A 23,661-nucleotide genomic window follows, 5' to 3' on the forward strand; every position below is an offset into this window, starting at 1 on the left:
TTGCTCAGTATTTCATGTTTACTTAGTTTTAAGTTTTGAAAGTTTAAAAAGTTACACAGTTATAAACAAGCATTTTTGCCATTCAGCTTTGTCAAAAGAAAAACATAGGAAGTAGGCACATCTTTGTTAGAGAACAGGACTTCAAACCTTACAGTGATCATCAACTGGTAAAATAGAATTTATTTCCAAATTTGTATTAAACACTCCTATCAAGACAAACATGAAAGGTGTTTTATTTTAAATATTGCACCACCAAGATGAATTTTTATCCATTACCAAGTGAATATATTGCACATGGACACACCAGGTTCATCCATGTTTTTAAAAAAAAAAAAAAATTAAAATAAAAAAGCAAGATAATTCAATGCACTCCAAAGGGAGCAATCATAAGAATACAGAGTAACATACTTGACCGATTTGTGTATTTGCATAAGCTGCCTCTTTACAACCCCGACAGCTTGCTTGGTGAACTTTTGCCTCACTAGTATTGGCAAATACTAGTGTGATGCTAAAAAAGGGTCTGCAAGATCAGTTGGAACATGTGAAGAAAGCCATTTCAATAGCAAGATCTACAAAGCATAGGAAAGTCACATAAGAGACAACTGTTCTGGGTTTAACTAGGTTGTCAGTCCCCTTTTTCCCTTCCCCGACCCCTACAAAAATATCCATTCAATCAGAAAACTTTTGGCCAAAACCAATTTATTATGCCAATAAAATTTATTTAAAACTACATTTCTGTCAGAAACTTATGTTAACCTCCAGATACCAAAACAAAGTAAAAATCATGGTTGTATTAATGCACAATAGGGCCAAAATAGCATATAAAAATTAAAAGCTGTTTGCACCTTGACTCCTTGCATTTGTGGTCAGCATTACAAGTTTGCAAACCAGAAGCAGATACCATTTATAAAATACTTAGTTGAACATATGCAAGAGTGATCCCAAACCAATTCCAAATGAGGAATTACTACAATTAAAAAAACTGTGCGTTTGTTATACTTGTACAAGTGCAATATTTAACAATTTCAAAATAAAAGGGTAAAGAATAAACTCACTGAATTTATTCAGTACATCAAAACTAATTCTTACAAGACTAGAGACAGGACTCAAAAGTATGGTTTGCAGCTGGCCCCTCATGTTGACTTCAGTTTTGGGAGTTTAAACCCAAAGGTCTATCTATGGAAAATCTTCCACTTTGAGATACAACAGCACAACCTCGCATTACAGGGACCATGTGTGACACATGAGGATAAAGAACTGAAGTTGTAACGTGTACCCACATACTAGACAGAACACACCTTTGCCCAATTCAGAACGCAGTTACAGCAGTTCTAGGGCTTAAAAGCAGCTTTATGTTTCTTCAGTTTCTGTGCATGTTTGTAACAGATGAATTTCTGGACTGAAGCCAGTTAGCCTGGATTAAACTGGTTTTTTATCTGTAGCTAGCAGTTTTCTGTGTATGAAATCTCAAGTCACTGGCAAAAATCCCCATTAGTTTTTAGAGTCCAGATTTCACTGTTTATAGTAATGCCTTGATTTCCAGTCTCTCCCTAGGAGAGCAACCATTGAAACCAATAAGGTCATGAATATTATTTTGAAGAGAACATAAATTCTTGAATGCAAAACTAAACACTTTATGACATACAGTTTACTGCTTATGCCTATTAGTGCTGAATGAAAATGGAGCTGTAGCTAATTTTATGCTATTTACAAGAGACTAAATGTTTCTGTGCAAGTACCAGCTGTGATTTTAAGATATCAGGATCAATTTTATTCCTGAAACACTGCAAAAAACACAAATGCAGAAGGATTTGTTATTGACAACTGCCATCAACTGTTAAGTTTTCCGATATTAGCACTGAAGTTGTCATGATCAATTTTCAATGCTCATCCAAGAAGCTGGACTATTTAACCTCACAATTAATTCATATAGCAAGGTTTGTTACAAAGGTTGCCTGGCAAAACCTAACCTATATACATAATTGAAAAGTGAATTGCATATAGTTTATGCTAAGTTAACGTGTGGTAAACAGCTCTATAAAGCCTTAACATGTTTTTTTAAAAACTGCCAATTTCAGAATCTGGAAGACGGTGCAACAGCCCATAGGCTATGCACTTAATTGCATGCATATGTTTCAAAGGAAAATGATTCTCAGCCTGCAGTAGCAGTGAGGAGCTGTGTGCTGCTACCACACCAAGCTATATGCACAGCTCGGGAGCTTGCTGATAGTTTTTCACAGAGCAACATTTTGTTTCATCCACCAGGGTGCCAAGTCTTCTCAGCATTAAGTCTCTTGTCATTGTTGTAGACTCAACAACTGTTCAACATCCATCCTACAGAATTTCACCCTTAGTGCAGTATGGAGCACCTACATGCATTTCCAAGTGGGTTTGCATGCATTTAATTAAATACATCACTTGTTAAAAGCAGTACATTGTAACACATTAAACTATTGTTTACCATTTACTGTCAAATAAGAGGGGAGAAACACAGCAGTTTTAACACATTACTGCTAGAAGATGCTGACAGTTCTGAACAAGTGAGGCACAATTGTAGATAGTGACCAACAAGTCATACTTTGGTCACTGAACTAGTAAGTGTACGTTTACTTACATTGCATCAGCTCTACATATTAGCAGTGAAAAACCCAGGAAGGTTCATCTAACTTAAATGTTATATGCAGCCTAATGTGCACTCAATGTAAAATGTTATGAACTCTGCCCCTAAGGCATGTGATTTCCTGTACCTGTATTATGCTAGTGGGCAGCAGAAAATCAGAATTCACGCCAGCTTCAAAATAATACACATTTACTGCCCATAATCATTTCAATCCGTGTGCAAATTGCATTCTGTGGCTAGCTTTTACAGTGCCTTAGTTAATTTAACTTGATTATAACTGGAAGCATCTGACTATGACTTAGGCATGCTTATTGCTGTAAAAGAAATAAGCCCATCTTCAAAATTACTGTGCAAGTATCTTAATAAGGTTTGCACACATCTCAAAAAATTCTATTGTATGACTCCCTGGTCTTGGAGTTAAGTCAGCTGTAGAGGAGTCAAGCGAAGAGCTCATTGAAGAGGTAAGCGACGTGTCTGCAGATTTTCCTTGTGCATCAGCATCTGAATCTTTTTGACATGATCTATAGTTGCTCACAGAACCTGATCTCTGTGGAGTTGCAGTTCCAGACTTTGTTTCAGTAATTTCCTCTAGGGGACAAGGGGAGAGAGAAGGAAAATCGGTTATAAGAACAGCAAACATCTCTTCTCTCTCACATTTCTAAGTCTTTTTTAAATCTTGAATCTTAATACATAAAAAAGCTTTGGCAAACTGTATATAGTTGATACTAAATAAATGCACAGAAGCATACATCCTCATGCAAACTATCCCTGAACTGTGCTCCTGAACTATTTAGATCTGGCTTATGCTAGTACTTGCCATATTTTTCATGAAGTAATTTAAGCAGCTAGTTTACTTAAAACAAAACCAGGATAGCATCATAAGATTAAATAAAACAGCTTGAACATGTAAATAGATGCTTCCTTCTAGCATCTACTTAATTTTGTTTTCTTTGCACTTGGTTATCCTTTCTTATTTGTATTTTTATTGCAATTAATTGACACCTTAATTGCTAGCATCTACGTTCATTTATTCTTCATTTTCAGAAGTTTATTTCTAAGATGGAAGCATTTCCTGCTCATGCTGAAGATAATCTGCTGAACTATTAAATCCTTAACATTAGTTTGACTCACAACTGCACCAGAATTTCCAGGAGAAATTAGTGAAAACAGGAAAGACTGCTTTATGACATGAAAGCAACTTGAAACTACAGTTTGGCAAGACAAAGTTAGATACGGTGGAGGGAAAGGGAAGGCAAATCAACTTCACTATTGGAAGAAGTGGCAAATCCATGCCCTTGCACTGAACATCCTCAAGATCTGAACCCAGGACTGCAACTGGCTGTCCTGCCCAAGCTGCACAGCCCTAAGCAGCCGTCTCTACTCCAACAGGGAGGGCATTTGTCCTATATTGCAGTCAGTCAGTAGAGGAAAGTTATTAGATCCCTGTATCAAGTACCACTTATTCTAAACAAGCACCTGTACTGTGTGAGGGAATGTGCCAGGAACTGCACTGCCAAGTCAGATCACATTAAACTGTCATAAGACACAGCCTTTGCCATCCTATACTGTAATCCAGCCACACTCCCCCCAAATCCTTTTTCCATGCCATATGTTATGTCCTAAGCACGTCAGCTATACCACTGGCTGTAGGCAATTCTGCATTAGAGTTCTATGCCCATAAACAAGCATTGCAGCTGGTCTCTATTAGTCCCCTCATTCATTTTCAGGAAAGGATCCAACTGGGACTTGTATGTTGTGTTACCATCAATCTATGAAATAGATTCTGCTACAGATGAGACCAGCAGTTTTCAAGACATACTGCAAGCATACAGTTCCTAACTCCAGTTTTATGTGCCACTAACACTGGTGGGTTCACTCTGTCTGGCACTTAATTCAGAGTAATGGGGAAGAGAATTAGAAGGGTGAAGTGAGAAAACTCATGGGTAGATATGAATGTAGTTCAATAAGAGGAACAAAAAGGAGGTGGGGGGAGGAAGAAAGTGATTCAAAAGCAACCACTCACCACCTCTCCAAAGCAGACTGATGCACAGCCAGTTTTAAGGCTACTTTACCCAAATGCCCAATTTCACCATTTTCTTTGCTAAGCATAATATTACAGAGCTCTTTTGTCAATCTGTCTCATCTGTTAAGGCTGTGTCCCCTCCCAAGTTCTTGTTCACCCCTGCAATAGGGTGCAATAGGGTAGGGAAAAAGACTAGATTCTATGCAAGCACCACTCAGCAAGAACAGGAACACTGTTGTGTTACCAACAGCCTTTCTAGCCACAGATCCAAAACACAGCACCATGTAGGTTGCTAAGAAAAAAATTAACTCCATCACAGGCAGACCCAGTACAGCAATGTACAGTCCAAGTCCAATTCAAATGCCTAGATGCCAAGCTTTAACCTCACTAGGAGTCACATGATTACTTCAGAGCTAAATTAATGTTGGAATGCGGGGGTGGGGCTCCAAAGGGACTTCAGGTTGTTCCAAATCTCACTGCGTACAGCCCTGTCCCCTTTGCACTAGTGGTATTAATGCTTGTACAGACACAAATGGAGCTCTTCAGGAGCTGGTACAGCTAAAAAAGCTGTTATTTAAAGGATGAAGCAGCTAACCATCTGACCAGAGAAATGCTAGATCAGGAATATGGAAACACTAGATTGGTGGAAACTAATAAAGGACAACATCCACTTCACTTCTAAGTAAGTAAATTAAGACATGCATTCAGATTTTTTTCCCCATACTACTCCAATAATTTATGTAAATCTTCACATACCATCAATGCTACGGAAGTCCAGTAAGTATGTCCTGCTGTCGACCTGATACAACTGTAGACTCATTTTGGAATATGCACTTGTTACTGGATTCTTCCTTCGAACACGAAGGTAGTAGGGATTTACAACCTAGTAAAGAAGAGATTTGGGTTAGTTACCAGAACTACTTGCAAAGCACAGCATATTGCTTTTGTCATTTCAATTCACTGGTATTAAGTGATTTCAAGCTTACCCATTGGAGTTTTGATCGGGGTTTTAAGGAGGGGGGAGAGGGGGGCTGGTTTTGGTATGTGTATTTTTAGCCAACAGAAAAACATTCCTATAGCTCCAACAGAAAAGTCAGATAGGCTAGCAACACAAACACAAACCTTCCTATCAACACAAACAGCCTTCCCCAAAACCCCTCCTGCACAACAAGCACAAGCAGTCAGCACAGGCACGACATTATTTCCCATCACAGGAGAACTCAGTTTCCAACTTCAAGCCTATGTAACTAAAGTGCAAACAAAAATTTACTGTTGTGTGCTGTGAAGATCCTTTATTCTATTACCTTCCATTCATAATCCAGTTGTTTAATTGCTCGACAGACTTCAGCCATGATATCATTTGGTCGACTCTGACTCCGTATCCCCAAATGCCACTTAGCTCTTCTTACACCTTGGTGTTTTGACTTCTGGGGATTGAGCTCATCCAGAGTATGACGAGGACGCGGTGTTTCGGCTACCAAGAATGGCACCCTTTCAGGATGAGGGCGAGACAGGTGGTGATCATCAAGAAAAGAATCGGGTGGGCTTGTAGCCAAGTAGAAATCTTTGGCCTCATTCATTATTCTTCTATTATCAATAATGAGGTGATAAGCAACTGCTAAAGGGTCCTGATGATTTCGGCTGTATAGACAACTTAGCACTTCCTCTTCAGTGCATTCAAATTTTTCACACACTTCTTTTAAGGCTTCATCATCAATCATGGTAGAACTATATGATGGATCTTCAGGGAACAAGTATTTTGGAAGGTCCTGCTTAAACCACTCATGTTCCCTAGATTTAAAAATAAACAAAGTCTGTATGTATTTAAAGCAAATATTTTAAAATTCTTTTAAAAATAAAAAATTTTAGTCTGTGCAAAAAAAAAAATAAAACTAAGAAATGCTGATGCTGAATAATCACAGAATGGTTTGTGTTGGAAGGGGCCTTAAAGAGCATCTAGTTCCAGCCCCCCATGCCATGGGCAGGGATACCTCCTACTCAACCAGGTGAATTGCTGCCCCATCCAACCTGGCCTTTAACACTTCCAGGGAGGGGGCATCCATAACTTCCCTGGGCAACCTGTGCCAGTGTCACATCAGCCACACAGTGAAGAATTTCTTCCTAAAATATAATATGGAACTACCCTCCTCCAGCTTAAAAGCATCCCCCATCCTCCTGTCACTACATTCCCTTGCAAAAAGTCCTTTCCCAGATACTGAATTATCTGGATACTGAATAACTTCTTCAGTCATGGTCCATTTGCTTAGGGAATTTGGAAGATCTTCCTTGAAGGGATAGAGCTGTCTTTCACACTTGACAGGAGTCTCTTAAGAGTAAGGATTCCTGCCCCTTTCCCTTCCAATCCCTTTATCAATGACCTTACCTATAATAAGGATTCCAGCTGCAGGCTTCATTACCCTCTAATTCCAGACTTTAGGCCACAATATCCCCGCACTGGAGTAACCAGCTGAGAATCTGCCCACCTGGCTCATGGCTGAAAACCTTTTGCTTGCCTCACAGCTCACATAGGGACAGGGACTGGGTGGTTTCATTTTCTTCCTCATCCTATTCTGGTGACTGCTACACTGCAGACCAGGCTGCCTCTTCTCATTCTTTCTCCTGCTCCCTCTTAGAAGCTTCTTCATCCCTTATTAAACAAGCCAACTTCCACTTTATTGTTTCTCTAGAGTTACTGTGGCAACTGGCACAGTTAAAGGCCAGGTCTCTGGCTTAGCCAAGCGTCTATTTCAGATCCAGAGACCCTTTCTGCTCCTTTAAGGTGCTGAGCAGCTTTGAACATTGTTCAGTAGGTGCAGGCCAGGACTCAGCACAGTGCAGTAAGTTGTGCCTTCCATATAACCAGGGCATTTTTATTTTGTTTTAATTCGCATTTTTAAACATTCTTTCACTTCATAGCACCACACACTTGCTACAGAGGGAAGTCATAGGTAATGGGAGGTGACCATGGGTGGCTGTCCAGATACCTGCCCATATTCTTCCACATGCCTTGCCACCCATAACCACACTGCCATGGGGCCTGGATGATATTCCCACATAACTTGTTAACCTTTGAAAAAGCCAAAACAATATTTCTGGAGGAGTAACAATATTTTGACTCCCCAGGGATGTTCACCATACTGAAGAGTAACTATAACAAGGGAAAAAACATCACAGAAGGTGGTGGTGGTAAAGATGCCATTTTTTATTTCCTCCACCAAAAATGTCTGGGACAAAAATAAGGGTTATTGCTATCTCCATGAGATGGTTCCAAAAGTAAAGTAACGGCTTCAATGCAGAGCTCAGATAAGAAAATAAACTCAAGACCAGTGTTTTAATAATAAATCTCCCAGACAAAACATCACTAAGCACTACAGAGCACTGCAAACTACAAAAGACAAAATGTGTCTTTAACACACAAAGGACATGTGGCACAGAGCACATAAACTAGTCAAGGACAGATAAATTATTACTATAACCAGAAGGGATGTTCTACCATGGGGGGCCCACCACAATTTCTCATTAATACTGCTTTGTCTCTTAGTCTCACACTCTCAGCTTCACTGCCCTTAGCCTTTAACTTGGAGTTTAACATCCACATTTTAACACTATTTTCTGTATAAATCCCAAATATGGCACTGCACGAGCTACACCGAATTTAACTCTGTCCCAACCAAAGCCAGTACAGTGGATCAAACTCTAATCAGCGTGATCCTGAGAATTTGCCTCCGCACTAATGTGGCAAGCACAGTACACTTTTATTGAAGCAACCAGTTAATTTGGAAGCAGGAAAATCTTCCCCTGTACCACTAAAAAGCACATCCCTGACTGGGTAACCGAATCCAGCAGAACATTTTGTTACTATTACTGGCAGTGGCCTCTCCACTATTATGCACACACCATTCCTCCTAGAAGAATTCAGGTATCCGATGAAACCGAGTTTGTTCTTTTAATTGTGAGATGATGTCTTATGGCTAACAGCTCTGTAATTAACATTTTCAACATCTTTTTAACATCGCTTCTCTGCCAGACTAATTTAACATGACTGATAAAAGTTCCTCTCAAGTTTTACAAAGTGTAGGCTTCTGTGAGGAAGTACTTCTCACTGCAACAAAGTAACAAGGGACAGGCGAACCACTTTTGTTCTACTGAAAGAATATGAAAACATCTGAGCTTCGAATTTCCAACTCCAAAAGAAGCATTTTCCCTAAGGTAGTTAATCAGAGATCTCTTACAGCATTTTACAAGGCAAACAGGAAAACCTGTTTCAGCTGCTACACCAAGTACAGCTTTATCCGATACCAACTGTGGTGGGTTTTGTTTTTTTTTTTTTCATTTGACCCACTCTACACCTATCAGAGTCACTTCAGGACTTTCTCTTGAAACCTATAGCCCAGGACAGCTACCTGTACTTACAAACTTGAAGTTATAATTAATGCAATAATTGTCACTTGTACACAGATTCATGCACGGGTTTTGAAGTTAGCAACTGATAGCCTTCACAGATGATGTTACAGTGTATGATTAAAATTTTAATAGAAACAGTAGTTATCAGATTAAAGAGCTGTAACGTCCTCTCACATATCTACAGTTTCGAACAGTAGTTCTTAACAGTAAAGATTTTTTGCCCAGAAAACTCAGTATAGTGTTGGGTTTTGCAAACCATCCTACAAGTAAAGGGCTTTGCTATAGCAGTCTTAGACCTAGAGTTTATGAAATTTTCTATAAGCAGTGTGTATAATTTATTTTATTGTGATCTCCAATAGATACTTCACTGATCACTGGAGATCAGAATCCAGAGCTCAAGCCAAAGCACTAGAACCTGTAGTTTTCATCTCAGTCTACAAAACAGACAAAATGCAGGAATGATTTCTCTGTTCTGAGCATTTGCACCAAGATTTTAATTCCAGCATCCTGTGACAAAGCAGTTATTGTTTTACCTAATGTCTCTGATTGTTGCTCTCTTCATTGGATCCACTTGCAGCATGTGCTTCAAAAGACTAATTACAGATGGATTCAGGTACTGAGGAGTATAAAAGATACCATCACATATCTTCTTAAAAAGGGTTGGCACATGATCATCATCAAATGGAAGTGTTCCACATAACAAAGCATAGAGAATAACCCCACTGCTCCAAATATCTACTTCTGGACCTGCATATAACCTAGGAAAAAGTTAGCTATTAGTGATTTGTGTTTAATGCATTCAAATATTTTTTCTCTACTTTCTTACATACTATCACAGTAAATAACAGGGTATGAACTTGAGACAAATGTCTGCTTCTCCTTCAAATATATAACAGGGCACAAGTACATGGCTTTCCTCTCTTATTGTATAACAACAATCCACAAATGCAATTTAAGACAACAGCAGACTGAAAGAAACTTGCACCTACTCGTAAGAAAGATCACATTATACATTGTTATTACTATTACAAGCAGAATATGAGCAAAACCATCTATCCTCCAAATCTGGGATACTGAAACATTTAAATCCATATAACCCAGAATCATAATTGGAAAGAATCTAGGTAGACAGAATGATCTAGTTCCAAGACCCCTGCATTGTCTAATGGGAATCAGACCAGGTTGCTCAAACCCCCATCCAACATGGCCTTGAACACTTCCAGGAATGGGGCAGTCACAACTTCTCCCATTGTCTCATTTAAGAATTCCTTCCTAATGTCTTACCTAAATCAACCCTTCTACTTTGAAGCCATTCTCCCTCTTCATGCCCTCAAAAAAATATCCCTCCAACAGAAAAGTCAGATAGGCTAGCAACACAAACACAAACCTTCCTATCAACACAAACAGCCTTCCCCAAAACTCCTCCTGCACAACAAGCACAAGCAGTCAGCACAGGCGTGACATTATTTCCCATCACAGGAGAACTACAGCTTTCCTGTAGGCCCCGGCAGGCCCAAATAGTTGTCTTGTATTCTTTGCTACTGTCTGAATAAAAAGACATTTGGCCTCCAAACAAGAGGCAATATTAGAGTGGGTATCCAAAAAAATAGAGATTTTTAAGCCAATTCAGGCACATAGAATACATTGTTAATTTGGGACATCAGACATCATCTCCACCTTACAACAACTATTCAAAGCTAGTTCATAGAAGCCTCAAATGCTCGTGAAAAGTTAAAGAAAATTAAAGAAATTAAAGAAAAGCCCAGCCCACAGTTTCTCAGCATCAAGCCTGAGGGATGTCCATTGTATTTGTTCTGTAGCCTTTAGAATAAGGCAGCAACTTTACTGAAGTACATGCACATACGTATGCAATATAAAAGAAACTACCTTCCCGAAATTACTTCTGGAGCAGCATAGTTAGGGGAACCACAGCTTGTTCTTAAAAATTCTCCATCTGACATCATATTTGATAGACCTGAAAGTGTGCAAGAACAACTACTAAAAATCCAGAAAGCAAAATTATTTCACACTGTATGTATATCACACCTAGAACAAATCACTAGTAATACAATAATCAGTGTTAACTGAATGTCAAAATAGAATGTCAGCCAACTGTTGCACTCAGTTAATCACATCTAGTTCACTTAGTCTAGGCTGCATGATCAACACTACCATAAGGCAGAGAATTCAGTTTCCAAGAGGAATTGTGCCCTTTTATCAGGACAGGTGGAAGACGAAAGAGTACAACTTAGACAGCTTTCAGATTCTAATACAAAAAAGATTTTTTTAAGCACTTGTTTAACACAGCTAGTCGTGATAAACTGAGTGCTACAGCTTTGCTGCCACTTAAGTAGCAGGACTGTATTTTTTGTAATTAACTGTACTTTGTTTCTCCTTCACCAGGTAAGCCATTTCACCACAAGTATTTTCTACACACAAAAAACTCAGTATGATTCACAGTGCCCACATACGCAAACACCATACTTTGAAAATATACTTGGAACACTCAGCATTGCCTTGTACCTCTCATCAGAGACCTCCAAGTGCTTTACAAGGGCATGTATTATCCATTAGGCCTACAATGGATATATCACAATGACACAGCAATTTGGATACCTTATTATCTTTACAAGGTCAAGTTTCCTGATTCAGGTAGTTCCAAGAGCTAGATGCCAGTTTTCTCAGCAGCTATGTTACAAATATATAGTATAAACATTAAACTGAGTTTAAGCAGGTATACAGAAAAATCACAAGTTTAAAAAACTTACCTGTACTTGTTTTACCTCTAATGCTTTTTTTCCACCACATCTTTATGGAGTTTTTAAAGTAAATTTACAGTAGTTTCATAGAGGAGTATATAGGAGTTTATTTCAGTATAGCAATGTGATTCTTAAATATGAACTGCCCTTGCACTGTACTTTCAAGAGAGCTAAGCATCTCCATGTTAAAGATGAACAGGTGCAACAGACAATATGAGCAAATTTCAAAGTGGAAAGTTCAGGCACTAGGTCTGTTTAGGATTTCAGATAAAGCATTTTTAAGAAAACCAAGCAAGCCAGTCCACAATTTCAGACAGACACAGAAAATACTTTAAAAAAAGCTTGAGAGGAAAACAAGTTCTATACATATGCAAGAATCACATTTTGGTTTTCATTCATACTCTTCAGGCTCTTCTATTGTGTCCCACCACCAGAATATTCAAGTACACACATTTCATACTTCCTAGAGTATTTAAAAAGATGTAAATAACATAAAAAACGTGACCAGAGATGAGAGAGCAATGCTTACCGAAGTCAGCTATTTTGGCATTCATGTGTGCATCAAGCAGCACATTTTCAGGCTTCAGATCTCTATGTACTACCATATGCCTGTGGCAGTAATCCACACCAGAAAGGATTTGCTGGAACAGACGTCTGCTTTCCTTCTCATCAAGCTGAGACACACAAAGGTGTTAAACAATTAAGCAGCGCAGATAATAACTTGGTTTTCATTTATATGAATTAAAGGAAATCCTCCCATGACCTGAAATTATCGTTTATAGTCTTGATATTTTATATAGCAGATTATCAGAACTTGAAGTAGAGTGCTTCATAGCTTGCACATTTGTTTGTACTATGGCTCTAAAATGGACTAAAATAAAACATAACCACCGAACCAGAAAAGTCACTGAAACTTCCCAGTCACACTTCTGAAACTGGTTAGTAAATACTCAGTAAGCAGAAACATTACCATCCATTAACTCATTCTAATATTATAACTGATTAAACTTTTATATTTAACCACAGTGTAAGATTTAAGCTGAAAAAAGCTGCTGACACACAGCACAAAACCAGTAAATTTCAGATTCTATTTATGCTATCAGCACAGATGGTATGTCACAGCTATCACCAAACAGACTTAGCTGAGCATTTCCTATGAACAGCCCATGTCCAAGTTTGTTCCAAAACTAACTAAATGTATTCTAGCTATCTAGATCACCTGCTGAATGACTTCAGAGCTTTCACAGAAACAGTTTTACTAGTGTAAGACTACATAAGAGGCACAATGGTAGTTTTTCTGAAATGGGTTATACTGAAGAAATAGTTTTCAGCTAATGTATTTTGTAAACAAAAATTGTATATTAGTGTAGAGAAGAAAAATGCCATGTCAAATATATACATAAAGATCTGAAACATCTGTTAACATATAACCATTTTTACTTCCAGAACAAGATGTAGACATAAAGTATATTAATTTGCTAACAGAAAAATTAATGCTGAATACATAAACTCAAACCTTGATTTAACAGGTTGTTTACCAATACTCTGTTCCAGCCCCAGCAATGTCATCAGCATATTTAACACTATTTCATGAAGAAAGCCACTACTACCCTTTGACCCAGGGAGTTAGGTACTAGTTCCTTTTCCGTTATTATCAGGCCCTGAACATCCTATGAAGCAAGCAGACCAATGACACAGATTTCTTCTTCACCTCCCTACTGGCCTCAAGATTTCTGTGTGCCAGGCTGATTACTCCCTTCCTTGCCAGCATCAAAGGTCCCAGGCACCCAGCCAGCCAAGTGTTCTTGAGGTCCCCTCTAGAGACCAGGGAAGTGTAACAGCACACAGGGTACTGTCCATAAAATCAAGCAGTTGAAAGTCACAAGTAGGCAACCAGAATGGCTGCTGGACAGCAATCCCTGTGACCCTCCTGATGGCTGAGAACACCCCAATTGTCCTCTGCTTCCTCCAAGGTTTGAGTAAGTGACTCGTATTCTCTCATACGATTCAAGTCTAGATTGTGGTCATACTGATACAGCAAACCATGTATGAAGATTTGACCCCATCTGCTGAGGGTCTAGGTGATTAAGAAATATGAAGTTCTGTTATCAGTTCCATATTACATGACTTACAAACCGTACTACACTGATTTTGCTTGTAGAAATACTGTACCACTCTAATCGAATTCTGTACCACACTAATCACAATATCCTTTTGAGAAAATAAAGCTTTAATTGTATCATTCTTCTATGCATCCTGAAGAAGAACCTGTCTGCCCCGGAAGTGTTGGGTGACACAGGAATGTTACAAAAGCAGTAACAGAATTTAAGTCAATGATTTAGAGAGTTGGACTACTTCTTACCCTTCCATTTTTACAGATATAATCAAACAGTTCTCCTCCTGAAACATATTCCATCACCATGAAAATGTCAGTTGGTGTACTGATGACCTGGTACCTGATGGGAGAAGGTTATGTTAGTCCGCACACTCAGTACAAGATGCTAATTAGTTAAAAACAAAGTTGTCCAAAGAGCTAGGTAAATAAAGCACAGTTTTACCAGCAGACAGCTTGCTGCAGTGAGGAAGGAATTCAAAAGGACTTTTCTAATGTCTAAAAAATACACACTTTTCAACCATAACATGCATAGAACCTGACTTGCCATAAATAAAGTGTTTTTAAGACTGAAAAACAAAAGCCTTTAATAAACATGAATATTATCTTTTACAAGGAGACCTACATTTGCCATCAGTATTTTAAAACAATAACATTTTGGTTATTTTTTTATCATTCTACTTCAATTAAGTTTCAAAAAGTAACTTTGACACTTCAGAGTTTATGGCTGAAATGCCCATTTAATAAATTTTGAATTTATCCTATATACCTGTAACTAAGAGGCTATTTAATCTTTTCTTACTTTGCAGCAGTCATAAATGATAAGGTCTTAATGAACTGAGAAAACACACACTTGTAACACTTCAGCCAAAATTCAGATATTATGTTGAGAAAACAGAAATGAGCAACTGGATGAAAATGAATGTTTCATGGCACTACACTTAAGCATACAAATATGTGACTTGTAATACATAACTGAATTCACATGTATACTACAGAATTGCACCACTCTTCAAACAATCTGTTCTGAGACAAAAAGGAAAACAGATGTGCTTTAGCTTGCTGACACAAATTATTCCTGAATTACATAAACAGCAATGAACTCATATGGTCTAGGAGAATATACATGAGCACATATATGTGTATGTATCTATTTTAAAAGCTTAGTACTACAGTGTAGCATTTCAACCTTCTTCTGATGCATTTATCAACTGTTATCAAAATGAGATATTCAAAGTCAGTCTTACCTAACATATTCTACTTCAAGATTTTATCTTTACTAATTTTCTCTCTACAAACTTAGTTAGAACTACCATATGTACTTAAACATCAATAAAATTCTGAAGCCATGGCTAAAACACTAAATATTCCATTGTAATCCTCTTAATCCATAAATTACAGCCCTGCTTGTCTGTAGTCTGGTCATTTTTCTGGTTATGGAAGAGAAGGCTATTGGAATAGTTATATAACCTAGAACACAAATATGGGTAGCAAATCACATAGAATAGATCACCAGAAAGCAAAACCAGGCAATTTTATGTTGGAAAACAAGGTGCTTTCTTTTGCTGGATGCCAAAAACCACAAGAAGATACGCTCTAAAAGAATCTGTTTCAAGTGTAGTACAGAAAGAAAAACTTATTGAGACAGTCTTGCAATTGTACATACTATTAAGGTAATGCATGATATTTTCATAAAGCACAGCAGTGTTCCAAACTAGATGTTGCCTAATTTGTAACATTAAGATGAAGAAATCTGTTTACCTTTATCCCAAACACCTTGAGCTTCTATCTAGCAGGTCCCCAGTCCAGTTTCTCAGGGCATGAGCAGCATGACCCTAAACTACCAGGAAGTCTAGTTGCACGACAGTGTTAATCATATCTCAATTATCTCAAGTGCTATTTACACACAGGCTAATAAGCTTTCTGCTTTAGAAATACAGGCTGATTGGGAATCCATCAACTTCTCCATCACCTCCTACATCTTGCCCCTTCTCTCAACATTCGGGTGAAAAACTTCTCTCCACAACTCCCTGAGAAAGAGATTGTCATCTGAAACCTGCTAAGCTGACTTAACAGTTTAGCAGAACCGCAAGTACACACTCCTGTTCCACCCCTTTTCTCAGTCAGAGAACACTTCCAGTTTTCTTTTGGCTATGGGTTTATCCTACAGACTCACTCATGAACTCTAACTGGCAGCACTTGCAAGTTTGCAGACTAGGTAGCTCAACAGTCTTCTGAAAACTAACTCACTGAAGAACTTCCTTAATCGACCTTACAAAATACAACTTAGTTTCAGCATAAGAACTGATACCAAACTTAAGGGAGCGCACAGCACTGACATCTGTCAGTGGCAGCAGGGTCTTAAGACAACACTGACAATTAAAAAAACTAACACCAATACCACAGTTAAGACAGTGGATGCTACTAGAAGTATCTATCATGCCCTAATTATCTATATACCAGTCCAAAGAATTTGTGAGCAAAGATCTAATGGAAGGTCTCCTGGCTGCAGAAAACAGTATTGTGAAAAACATTACAGAGAACACTGAAAACAGCTGGTTACTTTCTTGACAATACGCTATTAATGCTATGGCTCTTTAAGCATATTTTCAGATCAGTAACAGCAGAAATATTATTGTTTAAATACACTTTATTATAGTAAGCAAAACTTACAGCTTAATTATATGAGGGTGCCTGAACAGTTTCAGGTTTTGAATCTCCCTGCGGATTTTTCCAACAACATCAAGGCTGCGAATCTTCTGTCGATTGAGGATCTTCACTGCAACTTTATGCCCGGTTAATTCATGTTTGCCAACTGCAAGGAACAAGAAAAGTTTTAGTTAGGGTTTTCGATGGCTCCATAAAGATAATAATTTGCACATTTTGACTGCAGCTAAGAAACAAGGTACTAGCTTTGCACAAATCTCCTTTGTCTTTGGAGAGGTTGAAAACCGTCACTTCTTTTACCCTACTCCAACTTCTCCCACAATTCGTAATTAGAAGATTAAAACATTCCATCATTGAAAATTGCAGACCATCTTCTCTCCCTGTATAAGTCACTCACAAGCTCCTGGCTCACTTGGTAACCCCTTCAAACATGTTCTCCTACAGCTCTTCTACTTTCACCTGCAAGGATTGCACTCACTGAAGAAATCACTACTATCTTTCCTTTGCCTGTGTCAGCAAGTGCTCTGAATTACCAGTTTAATTGAAAAACAATTACACAACTGTCCTTGGAGCAGTTTGACCCTATGTAAGCTCCACACTCTGCAGTAGGCACCTGAGCTTTACTATGTGAAATCAGTGGCAAAAGCTACAGGAAATGCACAAAATAAAACCCAAAATAAAAAGCAATGCAAACACAAAACCTCATACATTCTTCAATTTATTTCCTCCTTCTAGGAATGTCATTTTTCATTCAGAACTCAAAATTGCACAGTATTTATTAGAAAATTACCCCTCTTAGAGTCCTTAATTCTGAAGGTGTTATTGAAGTAGCTGCAAAAAAGCTGCTAAGAGTATTTTCTTTAAAGCCAACATTGGATCACAGATAAACCACAGAGAGCAAGTATCTCTCCCTCTAAAAGGCTCCCCCCATCTGCACTGGTTTCTGCATGCAGTGATTACAACAACACTTTCATCTGCCACTAATATGATTCCTACTTTTGAAGATAAGCCACATTCCAGGTACACGTACATGTTTCACCCTTGTCCAGTTGAATGGACATTGTTGACAGACCACTATACACATGACTCACTCATTTGGGTGCCTCTCCTCATGTAAGGATTTTAGGTCAACCTGTAGACTTCAAGCTTTATTTAAATATATTGATGGAAAGCTTTGATAAACAGCAGAAAAATCTCTCTGTACTCAACAGATAATTTTCATAGAATTAGCAAACACCTATCAATCTGTAGATCTCATTTCCAACACAAGACTTCCCTGCTGCCTTTTGGCTCTATACTGAGTGAGAATTCCTAAATGGAAGGCAGAAATAAGAAGCAACTGAGTAATTATTCTTACAACAAAAAGATAGCACTGTGTAAAATAAGGCAGTTTGTCCAAATATCTGTTGGGAAATAACCAACTAGAAGATTAGCCCAGATCTTGAACCATCCCAATGAGGTGATAAGATGCTCCCACTGTAAGGAGAAGAAACCACAAACCCCCATTCAAAGAAGCTTTTGCCTAAAAATGGCCACAATAACCAACATACTGGACAGGCACATCTGCATTGCAGAAGAACGTATGAAGTCCGAATCCAACACAAATTCTAGATGGATCTCAAAGCATTCATAAGCAAGTGCCTAGAACTGTAAAAAAGTAAAATCATGTCACCTATGAGAACTATCTGCTTTCAGCCACATCTACAATTAAGGCAATCACATCTTTTTTTGTTTTCTTCAGTTTCAATGTAACTGAAGTTCTAAAGGATGCCAACAAATTATATCACCTACATTCTACTAAGGAGTAATGAAACATTCATATAAAATGTTAGAACAGCAACTATTCCATTTGAGTACTAAAGTTTCTTCCTATCAATAAGATGAACTGAATTAAACCAGAAGTATTAGGAAAAAATCTTTAGTCAGTAAGATAAAATGTAACATTAATTCTGGCTGGTAGAAAACAGCTTCTTAAAAACTTACGGAAAATCAGTTACACAAAAATTTGAAGCTTCCTTTGCTTTACAAAGTACACTTAAGATGATGTTTAACTTAGTAAGTAGCATGTATATTTGAGCAACTCTATAGATCAGCTTATAAATACTCAGCTCTGACATGCACTGTATTATATTCTCATTTTTCACCCACTTTGTTTCATTTCTGATTTGTTCTAGCTTGGATGAAAACTGGTATTTCATTAGAACTCAGAAAAAAAAAATAATTTATTGGTCACAATCTACATTCAATGTGCAAGGCACATAAGGGTAGTTTTTCAAAACATGTTTTTCATTCAAATTAAACAGTAACATTTGCAGCTGACTGAAACCAATTCTAGTTGTCAAAGATTGCTAGCCCTTGACTTTATCCATTGACTGGGAGAAAACAAAATTTTCTGTTTCTTCAACTCTGCTTGCCAACTTTGAATAAATTATTGTAATGAAAACATACCGTGGCTTTCTGCAGGTGCAGAAAGACCCCCAAAGGCCTTAAGAAATTAACTTGCTTAAGAAATTTAAAATTGAATTGCTGTTTTCTTCACTGGTTTTTGCCTATCTTTTAAAATTCAATTTATTATAACAAATCCAGCTTTTCTAAGATACGAGTTTTCAATAAGCATGTACTTTATGAAACAGAATTGCTTGCATACCTATGGTTCAAGGAATCTGTTATTAGGAAACCAGCTGACATTAATTGGTAACAGACTGCTGACTACTTTTGAATTTGGCATAAAAACAGAACTGACAGCAAGACCTCAGATGATAAGATCATGTAGGAAAGTAAGAAGCCTGTGTTATCTTTCTGAAAGCTCCTCTGTATTACCTCAACAGAAGTTTTACTTATAGAAAGGAAGGTTCACAAATTACAAGTAATCAAAATAAATTTACATTAGTCAACCTGTTCCTCAACCAGCTACCAGTCCAACAAAACCACTGCAAAAAGAAGTTCACTTTGCAGACCTAGCATTGCCCTATATTTCTTTACTCTCTGACAGTACCAATTGCCTTGGCTGTGCCTAACACAATGATTTCCAAGACAGTGACAAAGGCTCAAAGCAGTGCCTCCTTCTAACTGTTAAAGTGCAGGATCAACCAGTGTCTAAACTCACTTCAGAAAGAAAACTGATTGCAAGGCCATCCAGAGTAAGAACAACATCCTTATGAAATACAGGTACTAATCATGAAGACTGAAGGAAAAAACACACAACAACCCTATGTTGCAGTTAACAAAACATTTCTGCAACAGGCAAAGAAAAAGACACAACCCCAAAGCTCAGAGAAAAGTATGAGCTAAACATGTTTTCACTAACAGAAACAAAAACAAACAAACAAACAAAACAACAACAACAAAAAAAGGCTAATGCTGCTCAAAGCCACAGTGATGCACAACATTAGATAGTGAACTCATCCTCACTGTCCATTTCCAGGACTCTTACTGCCTGGCCAAGAAGACGTATTTACATCAGTTTTGCAGTCCACACAGACCAGCGTTGTTAAACCTAGTCCTACAGACTTGAACAGTTATTGTATAGTTACAGCCTTAACTAGTACCCCTCATTTTCTCAATACAAATAATTGGAAATCTGACTACTCTTTTTTTTTTTTATGAAAACTAACTTTGTTTAAAAAAATAATCTGGAAATAAAAGTTTGCATTTAGTTCTAGCAGGAAACATCAGCAGTGTCATTTAAAAAAAAAACAACAATTCAAAACCAGGGGTAGGTGTTTTACTCTGAATCCTGGTAAAGTTTAAATAAGACTCCATCTCACACAATTGTGAGAGTACTCTATTCTACCCTGCCCCTCAACTTTCCACTTCTGTGGCATCTCAGCTTTGCTTAATGATGGCTAGAAACAGCCACCTCCTCCATACTGCTCAGCTGAGGCACAGACAAGCAAACTGAGCCAGCCAGTGCTTAATTCAGGCTAGCACATACAGCAGAACAGTTAAACTGGGGGGAAAAAAAAAAAGAAAAATATCAGTAGCAGCTATATGTGAGGGTAGAAGGATAATCAGCAGGGTGGATTTATCTCACAACTTCCTTGACAGCAGGAGAGCTTTAACAATTACTAAGTACATACTTGTTTTCTAGTTCAATTTTTTTGGGCTGCCACTGCTGTTAAAACTAAAGATCCACTTTCAAGAGGCCTGACCCTCCTCATCATGAGAGCCCTTTCATAAAATTAACATATTAGTTTTTCACTTTATTGTCAATTGATGAAACAGAAGCAGCAGAGAAGGAAAACTATGAGTATTACAGAAAACCCATTCAGAAATCTGGTATTAAATGGAGAAAACGTGCTCGACCACTGCATCATAGATAAAGTAACTCTTACTAAGTACAGCTAAAGCAAGAGAAAGCTAACATAGTACACCATTTAGGGATAAGGAAAAAAAACAAAAAAACAAAAAAAAAACCCCCATAAACTATGAAAAAGCAGTTTGTGTATGCAAACAGAGCATTAGCACATGAACACTAAGCCTTGCTTCCAAATTCAAAATAAACGCCCAAGGTACTTTATGGAAGGTATTTGCTATGCAGAATGATGCTGCATTTCACTACAAGGTGATTTCTCCCCTACCTTTAACAAAAAAATGTGTTCATACATGCATGTGTGTAGTCCTCATGTGATCAACGGTCACAAAGCAGCATAAAAGAAGACCTAACATCAATTAAAAAAGGCAGGCAGAAGGATATTACAGAAATAAAACAATAACAAAATTGAGAACTTTTTTTTTTTCAATTAAGTGATTCGAGCTAACTGTTTCACGAAGTATTAACAGGAGTAACATTCACTAAGATATGAAAATCCTAACAGTAGATCCCCAAATTGGCAATCTTTTACACTTTCAACTTCTGATATATTTTTGCCAATACAGACAAGAACAGCAGCAGTAGTGCAACAGCACTCCTTGAAATTTAAGAGCATGTTAGAACACCTAAGATACAGCAACCTTATTTTTCTGCAGTACACTGAGGAAAAAACCAAACAGATCTTTGACTCGTCTCCTCCCTTCCACCACGCAGTCACCCAGGGAGGAAACAGAATCTGTTTTCTGCCGTGTATCATTTTCTCTCAATTTAAGGAGATGCTAAGTTCCCAAGGAAAAGAATGGTACTCCAGATGCAAGTCACCGCTCCCCCGTGGCTGTTAATTAATATTCTAAACCACATGCGGTGAAGATATTCACAAAGACTAAAATAAATAACAGCTACTTTATTATCTCAGTAGACTTCTAAGGTGTGGCATTTCCTGACAATGCTTCGAGAGAACCATGAAGTAACAAAACGCAGAGGTTCTAAAGAGCTGGTGACTGTTAGTTTCCACTTAGTTTCCTAAGTTTCATATTTTTGAACTTATTTCTCTCTTCACAGAGAATACTGCTTTCCTCCTAAGGACACCAAGCGTGAGCACTTGTGTAGGAAAACCACAGCGTTACAAACAGCTCAAGCATTAAGAGCCCCCTTTCATAACCCAACCGGTGCTACTTTCAATAAAGGCAGCAACGTTGACTTCCACCAATTATTTCTGTACATACAGACGAGAAAACCGCTTCCCCCCCCGCCCAAGCCACCGCCACTTCCCCCTGCGGGGCTGCAGACCCGCCCCCGCCACCCCTCTCGCAGGACTCCCACCGCCGTTTCCACACCGCCCCGCTCGGCCGGCGGCCCCCGCCTCTCCCCCACCGCGGCTGAGCCCAGGCCCAGCTGAGGGCCCGACAGACCCCTTCCTGCGGCTGTTCCGGGCCGCTCCCCGAGACCCCTCTCCCTCCGCCCGCCGCAGCTCAGTGACTCAGCCGGCCCGGCGGGAAGGGCCGGGACAACAGCTCAGGTTTCCCGGCGTCGCCCCCGGCGAAGCTCGCTCAGCCCGCCGCAGTGAACAGGGCGGGAGGCGGAGCGGGGGACGAGCCCGCGCCGAGGCATAGGCGGCCCGGCAGGCCCCCCACGTCCCCCGGCCTCGCAACCCCAGCAGATCCGCCGCCGTGAGAGGACCGCAGGCAGCGGCGAGAGGGGAGGACCCCGCCGCGCCCCCCGAGCCGCCCGCCCAGCGCGCTGCCCCCGCAGCCCGGCTGAGCCGTGCCGCTCCCCGGGGCAGGCGGCGGCCCCGGTGCCCGCCGCTCACCCTTGACTTTGCCGAAGGTGCCGACGCCGAGCGTGTCCCCCAGGATGTAGTGCCCGATCTTCACCCGCCCGTGCTCGTGCTTCTGTTTATCCGCCGCCGCCATCTTGAGCCAAGGGCCGAGTCTGCGCATAGTGCCCGCCCGCGCAGGGCCGGGCCCGAGAGCCGGCGAGGGAGGAGCAATCACAGAATGCCCGCCCGTACCGAAAACCGGAAGCGAACGCTGCAGTTACCGCCTTCCCTCCCCCCCCCCCCCCCCCCCCCCAGAAGAAACCATTGCGGTTCGGTGTGGGGGAGAGCCGGCTCTGCCTTCCGGCGTTGCCCCGGGTGCAGCTGCTGCAGCGGGGCGAGGCGAGGGGACAGGATGGGAAGAAACAGCCCCCGAGGGCTGCCGGGAGGAGTAAGGAGTCTGGAGGCAGCCCTGTTCTTCCACACCCACCCGAGGAGCAGAAGGGATTCACCCGGGTTTGGGGACCGGGGGAAAAGGCCGGCGCAGAGTCCGCTCCTCAGCGGCCGTGGCGGGAATCTGGGGTAGCGCGAGGTGTCGCTGCCCGTGGAGGGTGGTTCAACGAAAAGCCCTTCCTACCAAAAACATTCTATGATTCTGTTCTATGATTGTATGAAATGCGTTGAGGATTGCAAGCTTAAATAAGGTTAAGTCAGTAGCTGTCTGTGTCTTCCCAAGAAAGTCACGGAGGGGTTAATCTTGAGTTAGGTTCATCTGCCATGGCAAGCGCAGGACAGCCAGGGGATCAGGCCCAGCCAGCATGAGTTCAGGAGTGGCAGGTCCTGCTTGACCAGCCTGGTCTCATTCTATGACCAAGGTGATCCTCCTAGTGGATGAAGGGAGGGCTGTGAACATTGACTGCCTGGACTTCAGTAGAGCTTTTGACAACATCTCCCACAGCAGTCTCCTAGAGAGGCTGGCAGCTCATAGCATAGACAGATGTATTCTT

The 23,661-nt window shown here is 39.8% G+C and overlaps 1 protein-coding gene across 2 annotated transcripts; it reads right to left on the reverse strand.

The window, feature by feature from the left end:
- PRKAA1 (protein kinase AMP-activated catalytic subunit alpha 1) lies at positions 1-22,934 on the reverse strand. 2 transcript variants are annotated; one of them, XM_071732206.1, is made up of 9 exons: positions 22,709-22,934; positions 16,593-16,734; positions 14,169-14,262; positions 12,336-12,480; positions 10,935-11,022; positions 9,581-9,805; positions 5,948-6,434; positions 5,400-5,526; positions 1-3,208 (listed from the first exon to the last, which is right to left on the reverse strand). In XM_071732206.1, exons 1-9 carry the CDS (start codon positions 22,836-22,838, stop codon positions 2,964-2,966), a joined length of 1,683 nt encoding a protein of 560 aa, XP_071588307.1. In that variant the 5' UTR covers positions 22,839-22,934; the 3' UTR covers positions 1-2,963. The 2 variants fall into 2 exon arrangements, with proteins under 2 accessions (XP_071588307.1, XP_071588308.1); XM_071732207.1 differs by lacking the exons at positions 12,336-12,480; positions 14,169-14,262; positions 16,593-16,734; positions 22,709-22,934 and adding an exon at positions 11,664-11,740.
- Between the last annotated feature and the right edge of the window lie 727 nt (positions 22,935-23,661).

Source organism: Heliangelus exortis, chromosome Z (genome assembly GCF_036169615.1).
Source record: "Heliangelus exortis chromosome Z, bHelExo1.hap1, whole genome shotgun sequence".
In the NCBI taxonomy this organism is placed as follows: Eukaryota; Metazoa; Chordata; class Aves; order Apodiformes; family Trochilidae; genus Heliangelus; species Heliangelus exortis.